Raw genomic sequence first — 27574 nt, 5'->3', positions numbered from 1 at the left:
GTCACCCTAAATGATAGGTAAAATCTCTAGTTCGGGGCAGTCTCCTAGAAATGCAGGGAAGTGTGTATATTAAAATGTTTGAAAACATACAGTGCCAATGTAAACTATTGTTGTGTAATTTTGAATTAATAACAAATAATTGGAATTTCAACTGTACACGGCGCTTTTAATTTGCAATTAAAAATAATCACGTTTTATTTAAAGGTAATATACACTCTGCTACAAAATGACACTTTTTGTCAGAACTTGGAAAGCGACATAATGAGGGTTGTAGGCCTAGGTGAGGTCATACTACAACCGTTTTAAAAGATTTTGAAACACCCTCAAAATTTTGAGATATTTTGAAAAAAAAAAAAAATTTAGGGTAGGTCGTAGTACCTCTAACTTACACATTTTTAGACCGATTTCAAACAACTATGGATAGACAAAGAATTAAGCTTTCATAAAATGTATGCATAAAATGTATATGAAAAAAATGCGTAAGTTTTTATAAAAAGTTTCGCTTTATTTTTTTTATAATTTTTCAAATTCAACAATAGTTATTTTAATTTTTTTCTATAAAAACCTATTCTTTTTTGCACAGTGTTTTAAAGACAACTTTATATGGGAAAAAATGAGATATTACTTGTTAAAATCGGTTTATATTTGCAAAAGTTATTTAACTTTTTTGAAAAAAGTTCGAAAAAATTTACCTTGTGAATTCAAAATTTTACAAATATTTTTTTTCTACAGTTTTTTTTTTTTATTCATATGCGCTGGGGGAGAAAATACTAAAAATGGTGTTAATTAAAAGTTGAATAACTTTTACAATTTTAATCCGATTTGAATAATTAAAACCATGTTTTATTAAGAACTAAATTTCCTATATATGTTGGTATAAAGTTTTATAAACTTTCATATCAAAATAAGCAATGAAAAGCGACTAAAATCAAAAAAGTTGATACATTTTGTTTTTCTTTTAGATATTCTTAAGAAAAACAATACTTATAACTTACAAATGTATAAAAAACTGCACGTAATTTTAAAGCGTAAACAGTTTTCTTTCCAAACCCATTAACTAATTTAAAGTCGGACAAAAACTGACTGAGTTACAGATCTATACATATAAGTTGACGAACATCACTTAAAACGTTTTTTTCAGAATAACTTCTGAATTTGAGGGTGTTTTTGAAATTTTTTGACATAATTTGTAATGTACTCAGCAAGCCCTATAACCCACGCTAGGTCGTTTTCCAATTTTTTTCCATCGTAGCACCGTGATATCAACGTTTTTAAAAGGTGAAAACGTAATAATATTGTTGTATAATATATCCAACTTATTTGGGACTTTCGGTCGAGTTCAAGAATATTGCTGAAATTACAAATCGAATGAGAATTTAAAATATATTCATTCATATGTACATATATGTATTTATTAATTAAATACTTCAACATTTATTCTAAGCTATACATTAATTAATATAGATAAGTAAAATTATTATAATTTATTATCATTATGTTCTAAATTCTCCAAATGATCCATTCTTATGCGATGTGATCTCAGAGTGTTATACCGTTGAAAACTATCACCACACACACCACAAATGTACGGTCGTTCACCCGTATGCGAACGTAAATGAATTTTCAAATCCTGTGGATGTTTAAAACAACGTCCGCACTGCGAACACTTATGCGGTCTCACATTGGTATGTGTACGCATGTGTTGACGTAAATCGTCTGACACGCGAAAAGCTTTGCCACACACCTTGCATTTATACGGTTTTTCTCCGGTATGCAGGCGTTTGTGACTGTTGAGTTGTGTTACCAGTAAGAAAGCTCGTTCACATAAATCACACTTGAATGGTCTTTCGCCGGTGTGACGTCTTAAATGCACCGTTAGTTGAGTTTTGCTGGTAAACGAACTGCCGCATATGGGACACAGTGAACCCTTATCTGCCAATTTTCTTTCCTCACGATTATTCGTTTTCTTTTCATTTATTTCAATAATTTCGACTGTTGAGTGCTTTAACTTTGTGTGATAAATTAAACTCTTTTTACGGGAATATTTTTTCGGGCATTTATCACACTTGTATATGTAATCCTCTTCCGGTCGTTTGCTTATTAATGTTACCGTCTCGGGGCCATGAAAACTTCGCATATGTTTATACATATTGCAATAGCGTGTAAATTTATTGCCGCACAAATGGCAAGTGCATTTTTTCTCTTCCGGAATATGACTTATTCTTTGATGTACAGCCAATAATTTGCCATTTTTAAATATTTTATTGCATTTAGTGCACGGTACTGCAATATCTAAAATGTCACCAGTTTTTGTTGAAGTTTTCGCTGTGCTTGTTGTTAATGGTAGTATATTTTTAAAATTTTTTCTATTGGTTGGTTTATCACTATCTTTCCAGTCCGTGTCATCTGATTGCATAGATTCCGAGTCATCTTCATCACTATTTGACTGGTATTGTTTTATTATGCTACATTTTGTAAGTTCACTGTCAGGAGTACTCCGATCTTCTTTGTTCGTAGGTGATTTTCTGAAAAAAGTAAAGTTTTTTGTTACTACAAATAGCGTATATACATATAAATTAAATATCTAGTAGAATAAAGTCGTTATAAATATCTAGTGACTATATTCTCTATCTCTCTATCTTAGATTAACATGAAAATAAGTTTTTGGTGGCAAAATATTCGGCAAAGAAGCCCATGTTTGTGGTATAAATTTCAAGAAAACAATTTCTAAAGCTTCTATCTATAAGTTTTATTTAATGAAAAATTAATATCTTTAATGAAATTGCAAATAATGCAAAAATTTAAAAAATAAATTATATATAGAATTTAGTAGCGGCCTAAAAAATAAATTGTAGAGGAACAAATTTAATATTCCTTATTAATTAGTGAAATAAACAGTTTTTTTTGCTTTCCTTTAAAACTTACTTTTCTAACATCTTTGTATTTTTTATAGCACTATCCTTTACACAATTCAATGTATACTGTTTCCCTTCATGTCCATTGTTTTCAATTTTAACTTCTTTGCCAGGTTCTACATCAATTTGTGTTTCCAGCAGACAATCAAAATTCTCCTTGACTATTTCTTGTCCATCGTTTTCAACCTTAATTTCTATACAAGGTTCTTCTATATCGATTGGTGTTTCATGTAGGCATTCCAAATTTTGGTTTTTTGGTTCTTGCTCATTGTTTTCTAATTTTATGTCTCTGCAAGATTCTATATCGATCTGCATTTCCTGCAAACATTCTAAATTTTCATTTAGCATAGCATGAAGTTTTTCATTGACTTCCGCCGCTTGCTGTATAAATGAATGGGCTGATTTTAGGCGACGTGAACAGTTACCGCAAATAAGTTGTGGCAATTCTTTGTATTTATTATCCTTGGTCTTTCATTAAAGTTAAAAAAATAGACATAAATTTATTTTTGTTTCCTTTTGTCTATGATTAAAATATATTTACATTAATTTTAGTAACTTCCTCTAACATTTCGCCATAGGATTTTAATCGTTTCCTAAAATCCCTCGTTTTAGCTGTAAGAGGATTCCGACCTTTAGCAGCTTTAAAACAGGTGCGACATTCATTGTCCAATAATTTGTTAGTTTCAGTCATATTTTGTTTAGTTTATGTTAATTAAGTAGAATGTAATTTATTGTTTTTGTTTCTTAAAAATCTATGGCTATTGTAATATTTTTTGTTTACATGAGATCTTCTTCTTATTTAAATAGTTATTCATAGTGAATTGCAAAAAGTATTGCCATAAATCTAACATCGAAGTTAAAGGGGATTTCATTCGACTTGTTTGAACTAATTACTTTCTAGCGAAATTTTTACAAATAAAGCTTGACTGTAATCAAACGTTTTATTTGTATACCCTTCACCTTCGTGAGAAGGGTATATATAAGTTTGTCATTCCGTTTGTAATTTCCACAATATAATTTTCCGACCCTATAAAGTATGTATATATATTCTGGATGCTTATAGATATGTCGATTAAGCCATGTCCGTCTGTCTGTTGAAATCAATTTTCTGAAGACCCCAGATATCTTCGGGATCCAAATCTTCAATAAAATCAGCAAAATCGGTCCACAAATAGCTGAGATATGAGGAAAAAACCAAGGCAACCTCGATTTTAACCTATATCTGGATTACTAAGTCATTAATATAGACAATATGGATATCTAATGATAGATATTTCAAAGACCTTTGCAACGACGTGCATATGTATATAAGACCATAGTAAGTTGGACCTACAAAGGGTCAAAATCGAAAAAAAAATATTTTTTAAACCGAAAAAACAACAATTTTTTTTTAAAAATTTAAAAAAAATTTAAATAATTCCAAATTTTTTTTTCCAAAAAATTAAAAAAAAAATTAATTTTGTTTACCTAAAAAAATTTAAAATTTGTATTTTGAAGTATAATAATGAATATTGCTCTTTTACTTGTTATATGTATATTTACCTTTCCTAAAGCCTTTAGGTTTCCTGGCGAATTGCCCTAAGAATGGTTGCTTAGAATACACATAGGAACTTACATAACATAGGAGCTAGATTCTCCCCCAACAATAAATTTCAACAAGTTTATCTAGAATATTTAAACTGGGAGTAAGGCACCTTACTATACTCTTTTACTACTACACTCTTTTCATGCCTTTTGCCGGTTGCTCTTCGAGAAAATCGGACCAAAAATGGCTGAGATATGCTATATTTCTGGATTACTACAATAAGTCGTTAGCATTGACAATATGGGTATCGAATGTTCTTGATTTCAATCCAGCTTTTCCCAGTTTTGGTAACTTTGAGAGTTAGTTGTCTACGCCAAGTGTGAGCCGGGCGTCGGATTCTTCTGTTTGCCTGGGGTTCCAGTCTATGACATTGTGGGTGTTATCATTAGTAGGGCGGCGTAATGCATGTCCTATCCAGCCCCAATTTCGTTTTAGTATTTCAACTTTTACTTTTACTTTCAAATTTTCTACCATATCTGAGTGATTTTAAAATGTATTTCTAATTTTCTACCAAACTAACTTGAAGAGTAAAGGTGATAAGACGCAACCCTGCCTTACACCAGCTCTAACGTTCTCCGTATCACTTACAAAGTTCTCGTGTAGTATCCGACAGTTTGCATTTCTATATAGTTCCTGGATGATATTGATTATTTTTCTAGGTACACCATTACAGGCAAGAGGTACTCCAAATAGCAAAGTGGGGAAAGTGTTTCGAAAGCCTTTTCAAAATCGATAAATACTAGGTAGAGAAGTGATCCATATTTTACAGATTGTTTGATAATGATTCGAAGGCTATTAATATGATCTATGCATGATTTTTGTGCTCTAAATCCCGCCAGTTCGCAGCTGCAACTAAAATATATAACACTTCATAAAATGATTTTTGATAATTTCTTATTATTTTGTCCGCATTGAAAAAATTAAATTAACAATCATATTAATATGAAAAATATAATCTAATATAGTTGTTAGAATAAGGAATGTATCTTAAATTCTTAAAAAATTAATTAAATTTAAATAAATGTTGGGATAGCGCTTTTGGGATTATAAATAAAAAGTAATGTTTATTAATATAACAATTAATTTCTTTTATAATTTAATTCATTAACAAAATCGATTTTATTAATAAATATATCTTAAACCAAACAAAAATCGCTTATCACCCTCTTATTTCCACTTAAAACTTCAATTCAATAAAATATATGTATGTGTTTTGCTTCTGGTTGTGGAGGATAATAAGATGAAACATATGATTTACATTGTATTAATCAGCCTAATATTATGGGAGATATAGTGTAAAACAAATCACTGTGTAGATAGCACAGCTCTCTCATGTATTTTGCGATGAGCTCTCAAAGAATTTGGTCGTTGAAAACTATCTCCACACACATCACAAACAAATGGTCTTGCGTCAGAATGTGTACGCATATGGACTTTTAAATCTGTTGGAAATTTGTAACTACGTTCGCACAACGAACACTTATTCGGTCTTTCTTCGCTGTGCGAACGCATATGTTGACGTAAATCTTTAGGCGATGCAAAACCTTTGCCACACAACTGACATTTATGGGGTTTATCACCGGTATGTTGACGTTTGTGTCTGTTGAGTTGGGTGACAACCAAAAATTTTCGTTCACACCAATCACACTGAAAAGGTCGTTCGCCCGTGTGTTGTCTTAAGTGAGCGGTTAAATGATTTCTGGTAGTGAAGACTTTGCCGCATATGGGACACAATGAACCAGGGTCCACCGGTCTTTCTTTCCTTCTTTTTTTTATTTCCACTCGAGTCTCCGGATGCTTTAATTTTTTGTGTTCAACTAAGCTGTGTTTTCTGCTATATTTTCGGGGGCATTTATCACAAATGTATATGCAATCGCTTTCCTGTCTAGGTTTTTTCTGAAATGTTACTGTCTCTGGTCCATGTAACGCTCGCATATGTGCATAAAGACTGCTATAAAGCGAATATTTATTGCCACACAAAGGACATGTACATTTTTTATCTTCCGGTATATGACTTTTTTTTAGATGGAATGCTAATGCTTTGGAATCTTTAAATATTTTATTACATGTTTTGCATTGTAGTGCATTATCATTGTCTACCGAGACTTGAACATTGCTTACGGATTTCTTTTTGCCTTTTATACATTTTCGGTTAGATTCTTGTTCGCATTCTTTCCAGTCTGAATCATTTGATTCCACAGATACAGATTCATAATCATTATCTTCTTCATTGGTCTTGCTTCTTTCTCCTTGACTTTTTTCTCTAAATGCTTGACTTTCCAGATCAATATTTTCTTCATTTTCTATTGAGATTTCCGCATTACTTTCTTGATTCGATTTCTGTTGTATAAATTTTCTTTTCGCTTGGTTTTCACTTTCTTTCCAGTCTGAATCTGAATCAGAATCAGGCGATTGCAAAGATTCAGAGTAATAGTTATCATTATATAACTCCGTTTGTTTTGTTTTACTTTCCAAATCAAAATTTCTAAAAAGAAATGTGTTTTTGTTATTGAAGACTTAATTCCAGCACTAATCAACAAAACTTACATGTCTAGGGCTTCCGTACTATTCACGAAACTCTCCTTTATCAACAGTTGTCCTTGTCCATTGTGTTCATCTTTAAATTCTCTTGTAGATTCTACATCATGCATCTGTGTTTCCTGTAAACGATCCAAATATGCTATCGTCGATTCTACATCATTGTTTTCAACTTTTATGTCTTGAACAGTTTCTACATCGATTTGTGTTTCGTGCAGGCAGTCTGAATTTTCTTCTGGTTCTTGGCCATTACTTTCAATTTTAATTTCTATATCATGTTCCACATTGATTTTTGTTTCCTGCTGCAAGCTATCCAATTTTTCATTTAGCATGGAGTAGAGTTGTTCATTAACTTCTACAGCCTGCTTTATAAAAGTATGAGCTGATTTTAGACGACGTAAACATTTATCGCAAATTACTTGTGGAAATTCTGGGTGTTTGTTATCTTTAATCTTTTGTTAAAGCAATGTAAAGAAATTAGAAATTTATTTTATTCATTATACCTATTTACACATTTGTATCTTAAAATTTACATTAATTTTTGTGACTTCCTCTAAAAGTTCACCATACGATTTCAATCGTTTCTTATAATAACTCATCTTTGTTGTAAGAGGACGCAAATCTTTGCTAGCGTTAAAACATGTACGACATTCAATGTTTAATAAAAAATTTGTTTCTTTCATATTTATTAAAAGTAAAATAAATTAATTTGTTTGATTCTGAAAAGGCTATAGCTGAAATTCAGTGATTTCAATACTGGGATTTTTTTTTATTTTAAACAATTGTACTTTTTCAATACAATTCGTACTTCATGAACGAGATAGTCACAAAAAGAGAAAACAAAGAACTTGGGAATATCTCACAATTTTACAACATCATACCATCCACAAGCTGACTGATTAGTGGAACGGTTCTACCGAGCACTGTGTGTCACATATGCTGACAATTAGCAATGGATAAATGGTTTAGTTTAAGAGCAAGTATAAAAGAGGAACTTGGAGTATGTATCTTCATCAGAAATGTTGTATGGTAAAACGTTGCAATTTTTCAAACTCCACAATTAGACAAATAGTTAATAATCTTATTAAATCCACTGAAACCTACCAAATTCATTTTTATTATATGTACTTTATTCTTCATGTAGGTACTTAATTTGATAAAACGTACACAGTTTTTATTTAAGTTGGTACCATCTCGTTTAGCATCTCTGTTTAATTGTTTACATATAAACTTCTTCTTTACATAGGTATTCACATTTAATTGATAGCAGATGTTAGTGACAACAATTTCATAAACGGGGAATTATCGAGCCCTAACCGCAAAAATATCTTAGTTTGTTTAGTTTTTGAATTTTTGAGAATATTTTTATACCCTTCACCATGAGTGGCAAGGGTATATATAAGTTTGTCATTCCGTTTGTAATTTCTACATTTTTCATTTGCGACCCCACAAAGTATATATATTCTGAATCGTTATAGATAGCGTAGTTGATATAGCCATGTCCGTCTGTGTGTTGAAATCAACTTTCTGAAGCCCCCAAATAACTTACATACACGAATCGGTTGCTATTTAAAATCGAGAAAACCTCGATTTTTTACATATTTTTGACCCATATCTGGATTACTAAATCATTAATATAGACAATATGGATATCTAATGATAGATATTTTAAAGACCTGTGCAACGACGTATATAAGACCATAGTAAGTTGGACCTACAATGGGTAAAAATATTTTTTAACCCGAATTTTTTTTTCACCAAAATTTTTTTTCACTAAATATTATAAAAAAAATTAAAAACTGAAAAAATTTTTTTTTTAAATTAAAAAGAAAATTATTAGATTTAAAAAAAATTTTAAAATTTAAAAAAAAAATTTTAAAACTTAAAAAAGCAACTGGAAAAAAATTAAATTTTGTTTACCTAAAAATATTCAAAATTTTTATTTTGGTGAAGGGTATAGGTATAACAGCCGAATATAGCTCTCTTACTTGTTTTATTTTACTAGTAGAAATTAATGTATTCGAACAAAGCTATTATTGTTGGTTAAGAAAGTTCGATTTTGCGCAAAAAAAGTCAAAAATTGTATGTCTTGAGTTACAAAATATTTATTTTGACAGATATCCCACTCGCATCCCACTAAACGACCAAATAGGTTTTCAAGGAAAATATCTAAGCTTTATTTTAAGAAAAAAAGGGACCATTTTAAAAAAAAGTCAGAAAAGTTTTTGATTTGGGAAAAAAAAAATATTAAAAATGTTTTATTTTTTTCTAAAGATTAAGAAAGAGCTATCTAAGCTATTTGCGACACATTTTTCTAAGAACAATAGGTAATAAGATACATGGATAAGAAAAAACTCCTGCTTGCCCAAAATCTCAAATTTTGACCCCCTCTAACTCGGAGAGTTCTCGACAGATCTTATTGAAAAATTGTGTCTGAGTTACTATCCAATAGAAGTAACCTTGGTGCCGAATTTCATCCCGATCGGAAGACATCGATTTCAAAAGTTGATTCACTTGACATGAAATGCCGCATATACAAACTTTTATTTAAAATAAATAAAAATATTTTTAAGTTTTTATTTTTTCATAAAAAATTTATATTGATGATACGTTTTTTGTTTCAGAAAACTATTAAAAAAAACGTAAGCCACATAGCATAAAGTGTAATTCAGATTTGAAAATTTTGTTCCAATATCTCAAGTAATTTTCATTTTATACCGTTTTTTGCTTCTCCTATAAACTTATGAAAAGTGATGTTACGTTAATTTGCATTTTAAATGACGATGTGCATATTCTTGATCATTATAGAAACGATATAACCATGTCTGTCTGTGGATGACCGCAACTACTTCCGTAACCTAATTAAGCATAATTTGTATGTTTCTCAAGAAAATATAATACATATTTTTTAAGTGAATTTTTTATAAATAAAAAATAAATGTATTTTATTTGTATTAATCTACTTTACAAATCTTGCGAAATATTATTTCAACAGGATACTACTTGATCAAATATTTCGAAATGTTGGTGTTTGGTTTGATGCAATTTTAACGAATAACTTTTGATAAATGTACTGTGACAGACACCACATGCGTACGGCTGTTCACCGGTATGTATACGTTTATGTATATTTAAATTTTTCGAATGTTTAAAGGCCTTCTCGCACTGCTCACACTTGTAGGGACGCTCATTGGAATGTGTACGCATATGGATTTTCAACTTATTTGATCTGGCAAACGGTTTTTCACATATTGTACATTTGAATGGCTTCTCCCCGGTATGTGAACGACGATGAACTTGCACGTCAGCGGACTTATAGAAGGCTCGTTCGCAGAGATCGCATTTGAAGGGTTTTTCTCCGGTGTGCCGTCTAATGTGTATATTTAAATTTGATGGTGTATCGAATTTGAAGCCACATAACGTGCAAAGAAAACGTTTTTTGGGTAATATAACACGCTCTGGTTTTTTGGGCGCACTATCTGGATTGTGTTTGAGTTTCATATGAGCCAATAGGGTGTATTTGCTGGTATAGGTGCCGTCACACTGTTCGCAAGCAAACTGACGTGAAAATTGTCTCTGCGGTGTTATGTGCTCTTCTATGGGTTTGTCTTTGTGATGAGTTCTCATGTGGGCGAACATGCTATAACGGCGTCCAAATTTGGCTGTACAAAACGGACACTGTACTTTAAACTCTTCGGGGATGTGTGTGTAGCGTTTATGGCGACTCAGTAAACGGGAATTTGGAAAAACTCTATCACATTGATCACATGATGTGGGTATATTATCATCAACATGACTTTCTTTTATTTTCTTGGATCGCACTAAAGTTTTAGTTTTAGCTTTTGCAGTTTCATTAGCCCAATCTGAATCGTTGGATGATTCTGATTCAATATCACTATCGGATAGTTCTTCGTCAGGTTTTGGAAAATCCTTATCAAAAATATCATCAGCATCATTATCGTCTTCACCCTCAGACATTGACTCGTTCTGCTTGGGAGATGTGTTTTCGAGAACATCTTTTAGGGGCATTCTAAAATGTATAGCACACTTTTAGGCTTAAAAATCGTTAATTTATCAATTATTTGACCAACTTACGCATATTTAATACTTTTATTTAAATCACCATTGCCATCTTCCAGTTCTTCTAGTTTTAATTCTACACCGACTGTTTTTGTTAACTGCTGTTTATTATTTTCAGCCGACTCTTCAACCTCCATTTTTATCTCCAAACAATTATATATATCTATCTGAGCTTCTTGTAGGCAATCTATGGATTTGTCTTCATTAGCACTATTCGTTTCATTGAGCAGAGACCATAGTTTATCATTGACTTCATGAGCTTGTTGTACAAAAGTGTAAGCAGCTTTCAATTTACGTACGCAGCATCCACAAATTGTTTGGGGCATTTTACTAAATGTTTCATCCATTATCTTTTTGTTTTATAAAGTACAAAATCACTTTGATATGTGAATAGCTTTGTTTTTTTTTACTTTTCCTACTTACATTTATGTGTGTTATATCCTTTAACAATTCACCATAAGATTTACCTTCATTTATCGTTTTCGTTAGCGGTTGGAATCCCTTAGAACCATTCAAACACGTACGACATTTATTTTTAAATTTACTATTTTTACTCATTTTACTGATTGGGATTTTTTATGTGAAATTTTTACGATTTTATGCTTAAAATATCTACATATATTTTTTTGTTCTTCCTCTGGCATTCACAGTTGACTAATAGCTTAAAAACAACTGCAGTTAGGTGGACCTTATTTTTATACCCTTCGCCATGAGTGGCAAGGGTATATTTAAGTTTGTCATTCACTTTGTAATTTCCACAATATAATTTTCCGACCCTATAAAGTATATATATTCTGGATCCTTATATATAGCGGATGTCGTTTAACCCATGTCCGTTTCTCTGTCTGTTGAAATCAACTTTCCGAAGCCTCCAAATAACTTACATACAAGATTTATACATCAATGTCTCCAGAATTCTTCCGGCTCGGTTGCTGTTTAAAATCGATGGCTGATATAAGTACAACCTCGATTTTTGACCTATTTTGACTTAACCCGAATTTTTTTTTCACCAAAATTTTTTTTTTTGCTAAATATTAAAAAAAACTGAAAAAACAAACAAAATAATTGAAAAAAAAAAATTTTCAAAAAACTTTGAAAAAAAAATTTTTTTTGGTTTACCTAAAAATATTTGAAATTTTTATTTTGAAGTATAATTTGTTGAAGGGTATATAAGATACGGGCACAGCCGAATATAGCTCTCTTACTTGTTTTATTTTAAATTTTTCAAAAACGAAGGGCAGTTTTGTGTGAGGTTAGTATTAAACAAGATATCTATATTCGGCTGTGCCGAATCTTATATACCCTTCACCAAATTATACTTTAAAATACATTTTTTTTAAATATTTTTAGGTAAACAAAATTTATTTTTTTTTAAAAAAAGTTTTTTCCAAATTTTTTATTTTGTTTTAAAAAAAAAAAAAAAAAATTATGACCAAAAAAATTTTTGATGAAAAAAAATTCGGGTTAAAAAATATTTTTCCCGATTTTGAACCATTGTAGGTCCAACTTACTATAGCCTTATCTACATCGTTGCAATGGACTTTGAAATATCTATCATTAGATATCCATATTGTCTATATTAATGACTTAGTAATCCATATATAGATCAAAAATATGTCAAAAATCGAGGTTGTCACGGTTTTTTGCTCATATCTCCGTTATTTATGGAACGATTTTGCTGATTTTAAATAGCAAACTTCTCGAAAGCATATCTGACAGAATTATTGAAGATTTGGATCCCGAAGATATCTGGGGTCTTCAGAAAATTGATTTCAACAGACAGACGGACACGGCTTAATCTACTCCGCTATCTATAAGGATCCAGAATATATATACAGTACGGGCTCGATTTGTGCAACTACCTATTATTGCAACTGACCGATTAACGCAACAGCCTATTTTTTAACATTAGAGTCTTTATAACTGCAACTTTTTTCAAAAAACAGACGCGATAAGTGCAACTTTATTTTTTTTTCATATGTAATATTATTCAGAAGTTATTCAATTCTCTTCCCTATTTATTCTGGTTGTTTTTTTAATCAGAAGCGTAATTCAAAACTATTTGCCAAATCATAGGCACCTAAAAAATACTTTCACGACGACACTGCTCTCATAAAGAATTTTGGCTGTTTATTCAGTTATTTTTTATTAAAAGATTTATTTACACCAATTATTTTTACTTTAAAGTAAAAATAATGGAAGTGCATCTTTACATATGACATTTTAATCACATCTAAAGTTGCAAATGAATCTTTTCTACCTCTGAAGATGTGATTTTAAATATGGGTATTTGACACTGAATTATACATATTTCGTTGATGTAATTGTTTCCTACATTTTTTGAATTTTATAAAATTTATTAAAACCTGTAAAAATTGGTATACAAACAATTTTTACATTTTTTAATCATTAAAATTAATCAACCATTGTTTCATAAATTTTATAACTACATTAAAATCAATTCATAAATGTTCAATTACATCACTTTTTTTCTATTATTTATATTTCCATCCAAGATGCCAAAAAATATAGGTATCCACTACCTACATTAAAATAACACCTTAAAATCGAAATTTAATCGCATCGAAAGCATCGAATTTATTAAGTAAAAAGTTGTCAAAAATGAACAACATCCCTCCAATGACAAGCTAATGTAAAATTCATAGCTTTTTCACCAAAATTGGAAGTACATCAAGCATGCTATTTGTTGTGAAAATTCTGCATCTTCTTCCTCACTTTTTTTGCTGGGTTGTTTTGTTTAATATATGAATTAATTACTTTTTGTTAATTAAGTTGCATGTTTTTGTTAAAAAAAATAATAAAAAATAATAGCGTATATAGTGGTTGCTTATTGCAACATTTCGAATATCGCAACAACCTCGATTTCCTTTCGGTTGCGCAAATCGAGCCCGTACTGTACTTTATAGGGTCGGAAATGAAAAATGTAGAAATTACAAATGGAATGACAAACTTATTAATTAACCCTTCTCACGAAGGTGAAGGGTATACAAAACTTGACAAAAGGTGGCAACGAAATTGGGGGAAATGGATAGAAAAAGGCTCGTAACTACTCAGCAGTCACCCCTAGGGAGGTAAAATGTATGAGCAACCTCCATTATTTTTGTAACCCTATATCCAACCATTCTGGGGGTCTCCATCCAAATAAAAACTATTTTTTTCAATAGGTTTTGGTATGAGAAAAAAAAGTTTCACTACGACATATCAAAAAAATAATTTTCGAGGCGCCCAAATTTAATTTTTTTAACTTTTTCTCAACTAAGGTTTTTTTATTAGGTAATAAAAAAATCTGCTGATTTATTTTTATTTAAATATTACCTTCCCAAGGCTAAAAACGATTTCGATACCAGTTGTTCCCAGAAAAAAATTTCTTGAGGTTTTGGTCGATTTTTTTTTTTCTAAAAAAAAATAATTAAGAGTTAATTTAAGTTTTTTTTATTTTAGTATGTAAAAAAAAACTCAACTGTCCATAAACTGTTTTTAAACAATATATATATAATTCAAAAACAACATAGTAAGTTTTAACTACGTTTACCGAAGATTCTAGTTAGCCATTATTGTAAAAACTAGCTTGTTGCGTTATTAATTTACCAAAATTTAAACTGTATTTAAATTTTTTTGTATAAACAAATTAAGTTGATCTATTACCAGTATAGTATAGTTCATTTAAAATTTTTTGTGTTAAAAATGCTATTAATGCGGAACTAATTAAAGATTTCTTTAACCTCAGGTTGTTTTTATTTAAAAAAACCCAACGTAACCTAATTAAGCTTATTTTTTTCCCCCAAGAAAATATGATATTTTGAAGTGAAATTTTTATAAATAAAAAATAAATGAATTATATTTTTATTAATCTACTTTACAAATGATGCGAAATGCTATTTCAACAGGATACTACTTGATCAATAATTTCGAAATGTTGTTGTTTGGTTTGATGCAATTTTAACGAATTACTTTGTGTAAATGTACTGTGACACACACCACATGTGTACGGCCGTTCACCGGTATGTATACGTTTGTGTATATTTAAATCTTTCGAATGTTTAAAGGCCTTCTCGCACTGCTCACACTTGTAGGGCCGTTCATTGGAATGTGTACGCATATGGATTTTCAACTTATTTGATCTGGCAAACGGTTTTTCACATATTGTACATTTGAATGGCTTCTCCCCGGTATGTGAACGACGATGGACTTGCACATCACAGGGCCTATAGAAGGCTCGTTCGCAGAGATCGCATTTGAAGGGTTTTTCTCCGGTGTGTCGTCTGATGTGAACATCTAAATTTGATTGTGTATCAAATTTGGAACCACATAACGTGCAAAGAAAACGTTTTTTGGGTAATATAACACGTTCTGGTTTTTTGGGCGCACTATCAGGATTGTGTTTAAGTTTCATATGGGCCAGAAGATAGTATTTGCTGGTATAGGTGCCGTCACACTGTTCGCAAGCAAACTGCCGGGGAAATTTTCTCTGTTGTGTTATGTGCTCTTCTATGGGTTTGTCTTTATGATGAGTTCTCAAATGGGCGTACATGTTATGACGGCGTCCAAATTTGGCTGTACAATAGGGACACTGTACTTTTAACTCTTCGGGGACGTGTGTGTGACGTTTATGGCGACTCAGTAAACGAGAATTTGGAAAAACTCTATCGCATTGATCACATGGTGTGGGTATATTATCATCAACATGATTTTCTTTTATTTTCTTGGATCGCACTGAATTTTTAGTTTTAGCTTTAGATATATTTTCTTTTGTTTTAGCAGTTGCAGTTTCTTTAGCCCAATCTGAATCATTGGATGATTCTGATTCAATATCACTATCGGTTAATCCTTCGTCAGGTTTTGGAAAATCCTTATCAAAAATATCATCAGCATCATAATCGTCTTCACCCTCAGACATTGATTCGTTCTGCTTGGGAGATGTGGTTTCGAGTACATCTTTTAGGGGCATACTAAAATGTATAGCACACTTTTAGGCTTAAAAAAATCGTTAATTTATCAATTAATTGACCAACTTACGCTTCTTTAATATCAACTTTTATTGCCCCTGATAGTTTGTCTATACTTGTATTTAAAGCACCATTGCCATCATCAGATCCTTCTAGTTTTAATTCTACATCAACTATTTTTGTTAACTCCTGTTTATTATTTTCAGCCGTCTCCTCATCCTCCATTTTGATCTCCAAACAATTTTGTATATCTATCTGAGCTTCTTGTAGGCAATCTATGGGTTTGTCTTCATTAACACTACTCGTTTCATTGAGCAAAGACCAAAGTTTATCGTTGACTTCATGAGCTTGTTGTATAAAAGTGTAAGCAGCTTTCATTTTACGTACACAGCATCCACAAATTGTTTGGGGCATTTCATTAAATAATTCATCCATTATCTTTTGGACAAAATAGAAATTACATTTAATGAAATATGTATTTTTTATTTATTTTCCTACTTACATCAATATGGGTTAGGTCCTTTAACAATTCACCATAAGATTTTGTTTCATCTTTCTCTTCGGTTATCATTTTTGTTAGCTGTTGTAAACCCTTTGAGCCATTCAAACATGTACGACACTTATTTTTTAATTTATTAGTTTTGCTCATTTTGTTGAATGGTTTTTATATGCAATAATCTAGTATTATCCTTAAAATTATATCGGTTTTATTGTTTATATGAATTGTTGTTTACAAATTGTTTTTGTTGATTTTTCATTGTGCACTCACTATTGATTGATAACCGTTAAAGTATCAGCACTTAGAGAAATTATATACATATATAGTTGAAAATACTATTTATGTACATTTGTATAAACGGTTACTTCTAAATTTAATTCTTTCAACATATTAAGTCAATTCACGTCACCGTCTTTTACCACAACAACAATATAAATAATACGTATGATTGTGTACGGTGACTTGAATGACCATAATAATTATCTATGTCTATTAGGGTGGGTCGATATTGTGCCATCAAATTTTCTATTGTATATTTCGAATCGTGCGGTAAATATCCGTGGATATAGTTTTTTTGGTTCTCTAGAGATGGTGTTGTTCGCTTTTACGTTTCTAGTGATATTGTGAAGTTTGTAATTGATGTGGTATATCTGCCTTATGGTGATTTGATAGTTTTTGAAAACTATAATTTTCAATTTCTATCAAATTATTCTAACGTTGTAATTGTTGGTGATTTCAACTATAATTTATTCAACATGAGACTTAATCTTAATATTCTGTAGGCAGCGACTACACATTTTGATGTGTCACATGGTTCAACGTCGTTAATCGACTTTATGCTGGTTAGTGACAGTTTAAGACCTACATTCTCCGACCAATTTATATGTCCGGCAATTTCGCATCATGCCCTCCATATGCAAAGCTTTTGAAATTAATAAGTTACTGATAGAGCAAGTTTATGAGTATCGTGACTTTTGTGAATTTAACTCTTTCTTTGCGAATAACTTTTTTTGGCCTTATTACGATATTTGCAAAAAAAAAAAAAAAAAATTCTAGTAGACCTGTCTTGTCTATAAACAGCAAAAGCCAAATCCCTTAAAGATATAGAAAAAACAATAGGCTTAGATTTCATCCAACAATCCTTAGAATATCTAATCCTGCTTTTAACAATAGGAACGAAAGAAAGTAAATTATAAAGCAATGAATATATATATGGAGCACAGTGTATTAACTTCACATGAATTAAAAATAATAGAGCTGAAAGAATTTGATGTCTGTGACACATCAAATTATAACTTAATTGAAAATAATAGTATTCCAAATATAATGTACCACAGTTTGTTTTCTATTGTTCGGATTTAAATTTGATTTATTTATTATTTTAAAAAAATCATATATTCTTTAAAACTATTTTACAAATGGTGTGAAATTATTTTCAACTGGGGGCACTACTTGATCGACTACAAAATGTTGCTGTTTGGTTTGATGTAATTTCAAAGAATTACTTTGGGTAAATGTACTGTGGCACACACCACATACATACGGTCTTTCGCCAGTGTGTATGCGTCTGTGTATAGTCAAATCTTTTGATTGTTTAAAGGCCTTCTCGCATTCAGTACACTTATAGGGACGCTCATTGGAATGTGTACGTATATGAACTTTCAGCTTATTCGATCTTGCAAATCCTTTCTCACATATGGTGCATTTGAATGGTTTCTCTCCGGTATGTGAACGACGATGGGCTTGCACATCTGAAGGCCTATAGAAAGCTCGATCACAGATATCACATTTGAAAGGTTTTTCACCGGTATGTCTTCGAATGTGAACTTCTAAATAATACTGTGTATCGAATTTGCCACCACACAATGTGCAAAGGAAACGTTTTTTGGGTAATAATACTCGTTGTGGTTTTTTCTCTGCATCCGGATTGTGTTTGGTTTTCATGTGAGCCAGCAAATAATATTTGGTAGTGTATGTGCCATCACATTTTTCGCATGCGTACTGTCGCGGAAGTTTTCTTTGCTGTATTATGTGCTCTTCTATGGGTTTGTCCTTGTGATGTATTCTCATATGAGCGTACATATTGTGGCGGCGTCCAAATTTGCCTGCACAATATGGACATTGAACTTTTAACTCTTCGGGAACGTGTGTAATACGCTTGTGACGCTTCAGCTGACTAGCATTGGGAAATACTCTATCACATTGTTCGCAGGTGGTGGGTATATCATCATCCACATTTGTTTGTTTTACTTTTCTGGTTTTTTTAACTGGAGTTTTCGATTTATCACTGGTGTCTTTTGTTTTAGTTTCTTCGGCCCACTCTGAATCATTGGAGGAATCCGATTCACTATCACTGTCCGACATTTCGCCATCTGGCTTTGGAAAGTCTGTATCAAATTTATCATCATCATAGTCGTCTTCACACTCGGACAGGGATTTCGATTCAAGTACGTCTTTAGGAGGAGCTCTAAAATGTAGAGTTTACTTTTAGGTTTTTCAATAAAAAAATTCATCATGAAAACTTACGTTTCCTTATTTTCCTTTTTATTAGCACTTGATTTGCCTGTAGTCGTGTTCACGTCACCATTACCATCATCAGGCTCTTCTTTTTTTAATTCTACTTCGAATTTCGCTAGTGCTTGCTTGTTTTCTCCCGCCTCTTCCTCATCCTCCATTTTTATCTCCAAGCAATCTTGTATATCTATTTGAGCTTCCTGCAAGCAATTTATAGGTTTGTCATCATTATCCGTTTCATTCAGCATAGCCCATAGTTTATCATTGGCTTCATGAGCTTGTTGTACAAAAGTGTAGGCAGCTTTCAATTTACGTATGCAGCATCCACAGATCGTTTGTGGCATTTCGCTAAAAGTTTCATCCATCATCTTTTTGTTTTATAAAATACAAAATCTCTTTGATATGTTAATATCTCTAGCTTTTTTTTTGGGTAACTTTTCCTACTTACATCAATATGTGTTATATCCTTTAACAATTCACCATAAGATTTAGTTTCCTCTTTATCTTCGTTTACCGTTTTCGTTAGCGGTTGAAATCCCTTAGAACCATTCAAACACGTACGGCATTTATTTTTAAATTTACTATTTTTACTCATTTTATTGATTGGGATTTTTTATGTGAAATTTTTTCTGGTTTTATGCTTAAAATATCTATCTATATATTGTTTGTATTAATTTTTGCATACAAACTTTTTTTGTTCTTCCTCTGGCATTCACAGTTGACTAATAACGTAAAAAACAACTGCAGTTAGAGAAATTACAGGTATTGTATTACATTGACTGTATTACAAAATATGCTGGAAAAAGTGTTGTTGGAATAGCTCTCTTATTTGTAAATGTAACAACTTAAACACGTTTGTCTACTTTCTCTTAGTTTTAGAGTTAGAGGACAATATATGTCTCCTGAAATGTAGGATTATTTCAGCAATGAACGGATAAACTATTTTCAGAAATAGTTTAACCTTTTTTTTTGTACTGCACATTTTTGTGAGTAATTCGTTGTAATTTTACCTACCAGAAGTAATCTATTGGAGAGTTGTCGGAAAAAGGTTTGTTTATAAGCAATCGGTTATAGGACTGTCTACGAGATGTCTTTTTAACTGAGGTCAATTAGCACCTGTACATGTGAAAGTAACTAGTTATGTAGCTGATCAAGTAACCAGTTAAGCTGGCCACACACGGATGATTTGTGAGTCCGATTTGTTCGTGTTCGACTTGTTAATGGGGCTGTGCGCGAACAAAATCACAAGTAATTGAAAATTTTCAATCACAAATCAGGCGAACAAATCATTCCGTGTGTGGCCAGCTTTAGATAGCTAGTGAGTATGTGATTTGGATTAGAGTGACCCCATGCTTAGGACATGTACCTGTTAAAATAACTAGTTATGTAACGAGTTGTCACCCTAAATTATATGTAAAATCACTAGTTCGGGGCAGTCTCCTAGAACTGTTGAGTGTAAAACCATTAAAAACACATCCATACATCTTTATGGCTAATTAAATAAAAGTTTTATTTATTTTATTTATTTATTCACAGTAATATAAAAAGCCTTCCTAGGCCAATTTATTAAATATTATTATTTTATTTATTAAATATTTGTAGGCATATTTCAATTTTTTCCATACCAAGATTTATATAATTTCATCATGATGATTTTCACTTATACGATGTATATTTAACAACGATCTATTCTCAAATACTTTTCCACAAATCGTACAATTTAGTTTTTTCTCTCTCAGATGAATTCTTTTATGTGCTAATAAATTGTACGACTGGGTAAAACGTTTACCGCAATCGTCACACTGGTTAGGCGGTAAACTGTTGTGCATGCGTTTGTGTTTAACCAGATGAGCATTGTCTTGGAATCCCTTTGAACATATCGAACATTTGAAAGGTCTTTCGCCGGTGTGTAGATAACGATGAAGTTTCAAGTCGTACGATACCACAAACGATTTGGGACAATATTCACATTTATAAGGTTTTTCGCCTGTATGATGACGATTTCTGTGTATTGTTAATGTGGTTATTGTACCGCAAACGTAGGAACATTCCGTACACATAAACCTCTTCTCTTTAACATTAGGTGCTGTGGATTTTTTAACAATTTCTTTAGATTTGTTTGCAACATGAACATTATTTATGTGAATCCTTAGGTTAGTTTTCCTTTTGAATTTTTTACCACAATGTGGACATAAACTGTATTTTTCTTCGCTGATGTGAACATATCTTTGGTGGGCAGAAAGAGATTCATAGTTTTTATAAACTTTTCCACATTTATCACAGCTCCGGGCTAGAGATTTGTTCGCTATCGATTTGGGTGTTCGTTTTTTTAAACTTATCATGTTTCTTATAAACTCTTCATCACTAAACGCCTCCTTTTCTACTTCCATTGCAGTGGCTAAGTTTGACATTGAATGTGATTTATCGATTTTTTGGGCCAAAGGAATACTGTCATCACTAGAAGAGTCTTCATTTTCATCAAGAGAACTATCATCTTCTTGTGCCAACATATTTATATTTGTAGTAGTGGCATCATTTAGATTTTCCCTGTAATGGACATTTTTTATAAAAATTATTTAATTTAAAAAATACCAAATAATACCCTTGATCCGTTTTATTTTCTACTTCAGCTTTAAGTGTCTTTATCAGTTCATTGTGTGATTTTTTCAAATGCATTAACAAATCAAATTTCTGCAAAAATTTTTGTGAACAAAATTTGCAAGCGTGTTTGTCCTTTTCGCTGCCATGTTTCGCACGAGTGTGGTAACTTAAAGTGGGAAGAGATTTGGCTGTATAATCACATGAAAGACATTTATAAATTTTATGCGTCCGATCTTCTTTATCGCTTGCTTTATTGATTTTCGGTTTCTCATCAATGTTATGTTTCTTCTTTAAATGTTTCAAGTACGTGGTTTTATTGCTATATTTCATGGGACATAATTTACAAACAAGTGCTTTTTTTGATTTGGGTTTTTGTGCGTCTAAAGATTTGCTATCCTCTGTAATATCATTTTGTGTATGCAAGAGTGTTAATAAATTATCAGAACTGCGTATTGTTTGATCACTTATCGGGCACACTGTGTTTATTTTAAATTCAGAAGACTCCTCATCATTATCAGTTATATATGGAACAGTTTTATTAGTATCGGTCAACGTTGATGTTTCCAATGTTGAATCGTTTAAGTCATTTTGAACACTGAAAAAAAACAAGAATGTTATATAAATTAATTAATAGTATTTAAATTAATTAATGTTATATATAAATAAGCTACACGTTTTTTTGTGGTACACTTTTAAGTATGTTATTGTCCACCAATATTGATGAAACTTATATGGTTTAAAAGGTTATTTTTTATAGATGTGCACAATATAAATTTTTTTAAAACAATTTTTCCATAAAAGTGGTAAAAAGCGTTTTAAATTTGCTTGAAAAACAACAACATGTTTATGCACATCTAAATACATACACGCGCATTTGTACACACACGTGATAAATATTTTTGCATATATGTACTCAAAAGTAACTGTATAACATCGTTATTAGTGGTCGAATTTTGACCACCAGGCGGTCCTAGTAATATATAATGCTATTTTTAATAACTATTTAATCAAATTTGATTAAACACAGATTAAATTTATAATGCTGTTTATCTTGTTTTAAACCTAAGTTTAAACTAGCAGTATTTTCCAGTTAAGCTAGTATTTCTAAAGTACATACAAAAATCTAAATGGTTTTTAGGATGTAAATACAAATCTTAAGATAGAGAAATATACATAGAGCTGAAACTCTCCTGCCAAAGACCTAACTCAGTTGTCAAAAACTTAAGTGGTTATAATATATTTGTAAAAACAAGAAAGAGATCTATATTCGGATGTGCCGACTAATTTTTGTTGGAAAAAAATTGTATATGTCGTTATAAAGGTAATTGAAATGCCTATCATTAGATATCCATAGTGTCTGTTGTAATAATATTGTTAATATTGATAAAAAAATTCGAGGTAGTCGTGTTTTTTTGCTTATATCTCAGCCATTTGTGAGCCGATTTTCCCGAATTTAAAAATGAAAATTAAGTTAAAAACAATCTTTCTAAAATTCCATAATCATACTTATCAATAATATCCACTTCTTCAATATCTCCATCCTTTTTAATAGGTTTGCCATTATCTGTTGATTCCTCACATACTTCAGACTTCAACATAGTACTCATGATTACAATGTTGAGTCCTTCTGTTGTATTATCTTGGACTTTTCGTCCTATCGCATGGTATTCATCAATATAATTTTCAATTTTGATATCAAGGGATTTTTCCAATTCGTTTCCATTTGGTGGGAAATCAATAGTTTTTTCTTGTAGACAATCCAATTGTTTAGAAATAAGATTTATAAGTTCATTATAGGAATACTTGGCTTGTCGAACAAATGCATTTGTGGACCTCAACTCACGACAGCACAAAGCACATAAATGTTGAGGCATGAGATGCTCATAATCTGATGTAAACTAAATAGTAAATAAAATTGTTATATAGTAGTATGTAATACCATTCATTAATCTATGTTCTTACCTCTAATTTGGCATATTCCTTTAGTAGTTGACCATAGGTCCTCTTGGGACTACATCCTCTAGCAGGTTCATTTAAAGGAAACATTTTTTTACTGATCTTAAGACATGTTCTACATTTCTGTACTAGTTTTTCATTCATTTTTTTAATATATTACTTAATTTACTGATCATTTAAGGTTTATTAATAAATATTACAAGAAAAGTTTGTAGCCGTAGAGGTTTTTGTTTTGATTGTAATCCACTATAAATTGATAACACCATTTTTAATTGTTGAGAAAATCTGTTTATTTGTACCGTGGGTGCAAAAAGAGTTGTATGAACTGAAAAATTGTTTAGGGAATGAAAAACAAAAATTACTTAAAAACTTTGGCAAATATAAATACTTTGGAAAAATCGTGGTATGTAGTCGCGATTTTTTGCTTATATCTTACACATTTGTGGGCCTATTTTCTCGATTTTAAATAGCAAAACTAAGTTGGACTATAGCAAATATGTTGATTATCAATCATGTATGTAAGTTATTTGGGGGCTTCGGAAGGTTGAATTAAACATGTTTTTCTCGATTTTTAATTAAAAATAACACATTCTCAGCTGTGTTCGTAACTTCACCTTAATGAATACACCATGATTCGGCATAGCCGAATATAATCTTAGTTTTCAAACAAAAGTTTTCACTATATGTGTATTTTCTACTGAAATAATAATCACTCTTTTATATTAATCATCATATTATGTATTTTATATTTTTCTGTCGAGAACATAAATAATAATCACTCTTTTTACATTTATACAACTTCATCATGATGATTTTCATTAAGATGATTCAGTTTTTTCTCCTTCAGATGTGTTCGTCGGTGCACCGATAAATTATACGACTGTGTAAAACTTTTACCGCAATCTTTACACTTGTACGGCCGTTCACTGCTATGTATACGTTTGTGTTTATTCATATGGGAATTGTCTCGAAAACCCTTCGAACAAATTGGACATTTGTATGGCCTTTCGCCAGTATGTAAATAACGATGAATTTTCAATTCGTACGGCACAATAAACGATTTAAAGCAAATATCACATTCATGTGGTTTTTCGCCAGTATGATGACGATTTATGTGAATATTCAGGATGGTTAGTGTGGTACAAATGTACGAGCATTCTGTACACATAAAACGTTTCTCTCTAACTTTTGCTGGATGTTTTGCAGTTTCAGTTGTATTTTTGGGAATATGAGTCTTTTCAATGTGTAGCCTAAGATCGATTTTTCGTTTGTATTTTTTACCACAATGTGGACATAAGCTATACTTATCTTCGCTGATATGTACATGACGTTTATGGGCATAAAGAGCTTTGTTGTTTTTATAAATATTACCACATTCATCACATCGTTTGGCTAATGATTTGGGTGCTGATTTTTTAGTCTTTCTTTTTTTAATGTTTAGAAAATCCCTTATAAACTCTTCATCACTAAATTGTTCCTTATCCATTTCAGTCTTTATTGTGGGCTTTGTATGGGATTTAGTGATTTTTTGTGCCAATGGAATACTGTCATCACTGGAAGAGTATTCTTCTTGTGATGTTACATATTTAGAAGAAGTCTTTAAGTTAGCATTAGTACTACCAGTGTCCTTTGAAGCATCCCTGAAAACGAAAAAATCATTTTAAAGTATTTTTATATGTGCACGTTTAACTAAAACCAATTTTTACCTTTCATCCACTTTATTTCCCGCCTCAGCTTTAAGTGTTTTAATCAGTTCTATATGTGATTTTTTCACATGTGTTAATAGGTCAAATTTCTTCAAACACATGTATGAACAAAATTTGCATTTAAATTTGTCGTTTTCGGAGCCATGCTTGGAACGATTGTGATAGTTCAATGCCGTATAATTTCTAGCTGTATAATCGCATGAACGACATTTAAAAATTTTATCCTTCGGTTTTTGTTTTTCCTTTCTTTCATCACCACCATGTTTATTTTGTATATGATATAAATACGTGTATTTATTTATGTATTTATCTGGGCATATTTTACAGGCAAACACTTCTTTTGAATCAAGTTTATGTTTGTCTAAATATGTACTGGGCGCTTCTATATCATGTTGTGTACGCATGTGTTTTAATAAATTATCACGTCTGCTCATAATTTTACCGCAGATGGGACAGGCTGCGTCAATTTGGGATTCCGAAGGCTCCTCTTCAGCATTATCATTTAAATGTGAGGCAATAGTATTATCTGACGTCGTAGAACATTCTGGCGGTAAATCATTTTGGTCACTAGGGAAAAACAAAAATCATTTTGAAATTTAATTATATTATTATACCCTTCACCACAAGTGTTAAGGGAGTTATAAGTTTGTCATTAGAGAATATACAGTCTGGATCTTTATAAATTGGGAAGTTGATTTAACGTAGTCATTCTGTTGGTTGAATTCAACTATTTAAAGGTCCTATAATTTTCTGATTTTTTTGAATTTCAAACAGAATTTGAATTTGAAACAGAACGAAACGGTTCTACCGATTTTTATGACATTTTGTATGTGTATTTGGTAAGTATCAGCATAGATTGTGAATTATATTTCATTCCGCTAGAACCAAAACATTCACTAGAAATAATTTGTATGGCAGAACAACGTGTTTCGGGTCTAGCTAGCAAGCAAAAAAAAACTTATATTCAAATAAAAATCCAGATATATGTAGATAGTCGTGTTTTTTTAGCTTAATTCTCATCAAGTTAAAAAGTCTCATTCTAAAATTCCATAATCATACTTATCAATAATATCCATTTCTTCAATATCTTCATCCTTCTTAATGGGCTTGTCATTATCTGTTGATTCCTCATATACTTCAGACTTCAACATAGTACTCGTGATTACAATGTTGAATCCATCTATTGTATTATCTTGGCCTTTTGGTTCTATCGCCTGGTATTCATCCATATCATTTTCTATTTTGATATCAAGAGATTTTTCCAATTCGTTTCCATTTGGTGGCAAATCAATAGTTTTTTCTTGCAGACAATCCAATTTTTTAGAAATAAGCTTTATAAGTTCATTATAGGAATACTTGGCTTGTCGAATAAATTTATTAGTGGACCTCAACTCACGACAGCACAAAGCACATAAATGTTGAGGCATGAGATGCTCATAATCTGATGTAAACTAATTAGTAAATAAAATTGTTATATAGTAGTATGTATTCCCATTCATTAATCTATGTTCTTACCTCTAATTTGGCATATTCCTTTAGTAGTTGACCATAGGTCCTCTTGGGACTACTTCCTCTTGCGTGTTCGTTTAAAGGAAACATTTTTTCACTGATCTCAAGACATGTTCTACATTTCTGTACTGAGTTTTCATTCATTTTTTTTAATATATTTCTTAATTTTCTGATCATTTAAGGTTTATTAATAAATATTACAATAAAAGTTTGTAGCCGTAGAGGTTTTTGTTTTAATAGTAATCCACTATAAATTGATAACATCATTTTTAATTGTTGAGTAAATCTGTTTCATTGTACCGTGGGTGCAAAACTATTTTTGTGAACTGAAAAATTGTTTAACGGATGAAAAAAGAAAAATACACTCGGAATTTAAAAACTACTTAAAATTTTTGGCAAATCTAAACACTATGAAAAAATCGAAGTCGCGGTTTTTTTGCTTATATCTCACACATTTGTGGTCCCAATTTTCTCGATTTTAAATATCAAACCTAAGTTGGACTATAGCAATGTAAGCTATTTGGTGACTTCGGAATGTTGATTTCAACATACAGACCACTTTATAGATACGATTAAATCTATAATAGGTTCGTGGGGTTTTACGTTCATAGACATTTCAGGGAACTTTTCAACAACTTATATAACGCCATAGAAATTCGAACCGCAATAAGACAAAGTCGGGAAAAATATTTTTTAAACAGATT

General features: G+C 31.2%; 6 protein-coding genes across 6 annotated transcripts; all 6 read right to left on the bottom strand.

Annotated features, from left to right (window-relative positions):
- Positions 1-1462: 1462 nt before the first annotated feature.
- LOC135963266 (zinc finger protein 571-like) lies at positions 1463-11727 on the bottom strand. Its single transcript, XM_065515047.1, has 5 exons — positions 11542-11727; positions 11134-11468; positions 10042-11068; positions 2926-3383; positions 1463-2525 (listed from the first exon to the last, which is right to left on the bottom strand). Exons 1-5 carry the CDS (start codon positions 11674-11676, stop codon positions 1478-1480), a joined length of 3003 nt encoding a protein of 1000 aa, XP_065371119.1. The 5' UTR covers positions 11677-11727; the 3' UTR covers positions 1463-1477.
- LOC135956603 (zinc finger protein 37-like) lies at positions 5537-7747 on the bottom strand. Its single transcript, XM_065507144.1, has 3 exons — positions 7572-7747; positions 7048-7490; positions 5537-6985 (listed from the first exon to the last, which is right to left on the bottom strand). Exons 1-3 carry the CDS (start codon positions 7719-7721, stop codon positions 5806-5808), a joined length of 1773 nt encoding a protein of 590 aa, XP_065363216.1. The 5' UTR covers positions 7722-7747; the 3' UTR covers positions 5537-5805.
- Positions 11728-14942: 3215 nt separating the features above from the next.
- Positions 14943-16774, bottom strand: LOC135948879 (zinc finger protein 670-like). Its single transcript, XM_065498331.1, has 3 exons — positions 16588-16774; positions 16156-16523; positions 14943-16088 (listed from the first exon to the last, which is right to left on the bottom strand). The coding sequence occupies exons 1-3, from the start codon at positions 16732-16734 to the stop codon at positions 15020-15022; spliced, it is 1584 nt and encodes a 527-aa protein (XP_065354403.1). The 5' UTR covers positions 16735-16774; the 3' UTR covers positions 14943-15019.
- A 1147-nt stretch (positions 16775-17921) lies between these two features.
- On the bottom strand, positions 17922-19809 carry LOC135956595 (zinc finger protein 235-like). The gene is made up of 3 exons (XM_065507135.1): positions 19547-19809; positions 19111-19466; positions 17922-19051 (listed from the first exon to the last, which is right to left on the bottom strand). Exons 1-3 carry the CDS (start codon positions 19691-19693, stop codon positions 17992-17994), a joined length of 1563 nt encoding a protein of 520 aa, XP_065363207.1. The 5' UTR covers positions 19694-19809; the 3' UTR covers positions 17922-17991.
- An 802-nt stretch (positions 19810-20611) lies between these two features.
- Positions 20612-23788, bottom strand: LOC135948878 (zinc finger protein ZFP2-like). Its single transcript, XM_065498330.1, has 4 exons — positions 23662-23788; positions 23206-23597; positions 21701-22294; positions 20612-21645 (listed from the first exon to the last, which is right to left on the bottom strand). Exons 1-4 carry the CDS (start codon positions 23743-23745, stop codon positions 20730-20732), a joined length of 1986 nt encoding a protein of 661 aa, XP_065354402.1. The 5' UTR covers positions 23746-23788; the 3' UTR covers positions 20612-20729.
- Positions 23789-24370: 582 nt separating this feature from the next.
- Positions 24371-26590, bottom strand: LOC135963254 (zinc finger protein 91-like). The gene is made up of 3 exons (XM_065515036.1): positions 26421-26590; positions 25362-25928; positions 24371-25295 (listed from the first exon to the last, which is right to left on the bottom strand). Exons 1-3 carry the CDS (start codon positions 26588-26590, stop codon positions 24446-24448), a joined length of 1587 nt encoding a protein of 528 aa, XP_065371108.1. The 3' UTR covers positions 24371-24445.
- Between the last annotated feature and the right edge of the window lie 984 nt (positions 26591-27574).

Source organism: Calliphora vicina, chromosome 1 (assembly GCF_958450345.1).
Source record: "Calliphora vicina chromosome 1, idCalVici1.1, whole genome shotgun sequence".
NCBI lineage: Eukaryota > Metazoa > Arthropoda > Insecta > Diptera > Calliphoridae > Calliphora > Calliphora vicina.
The sequence above is the reverse complement of the archived record's forward strand: the minus strand, read 5'-3'. Positions and strand labels throughout refer to the sequence as shown.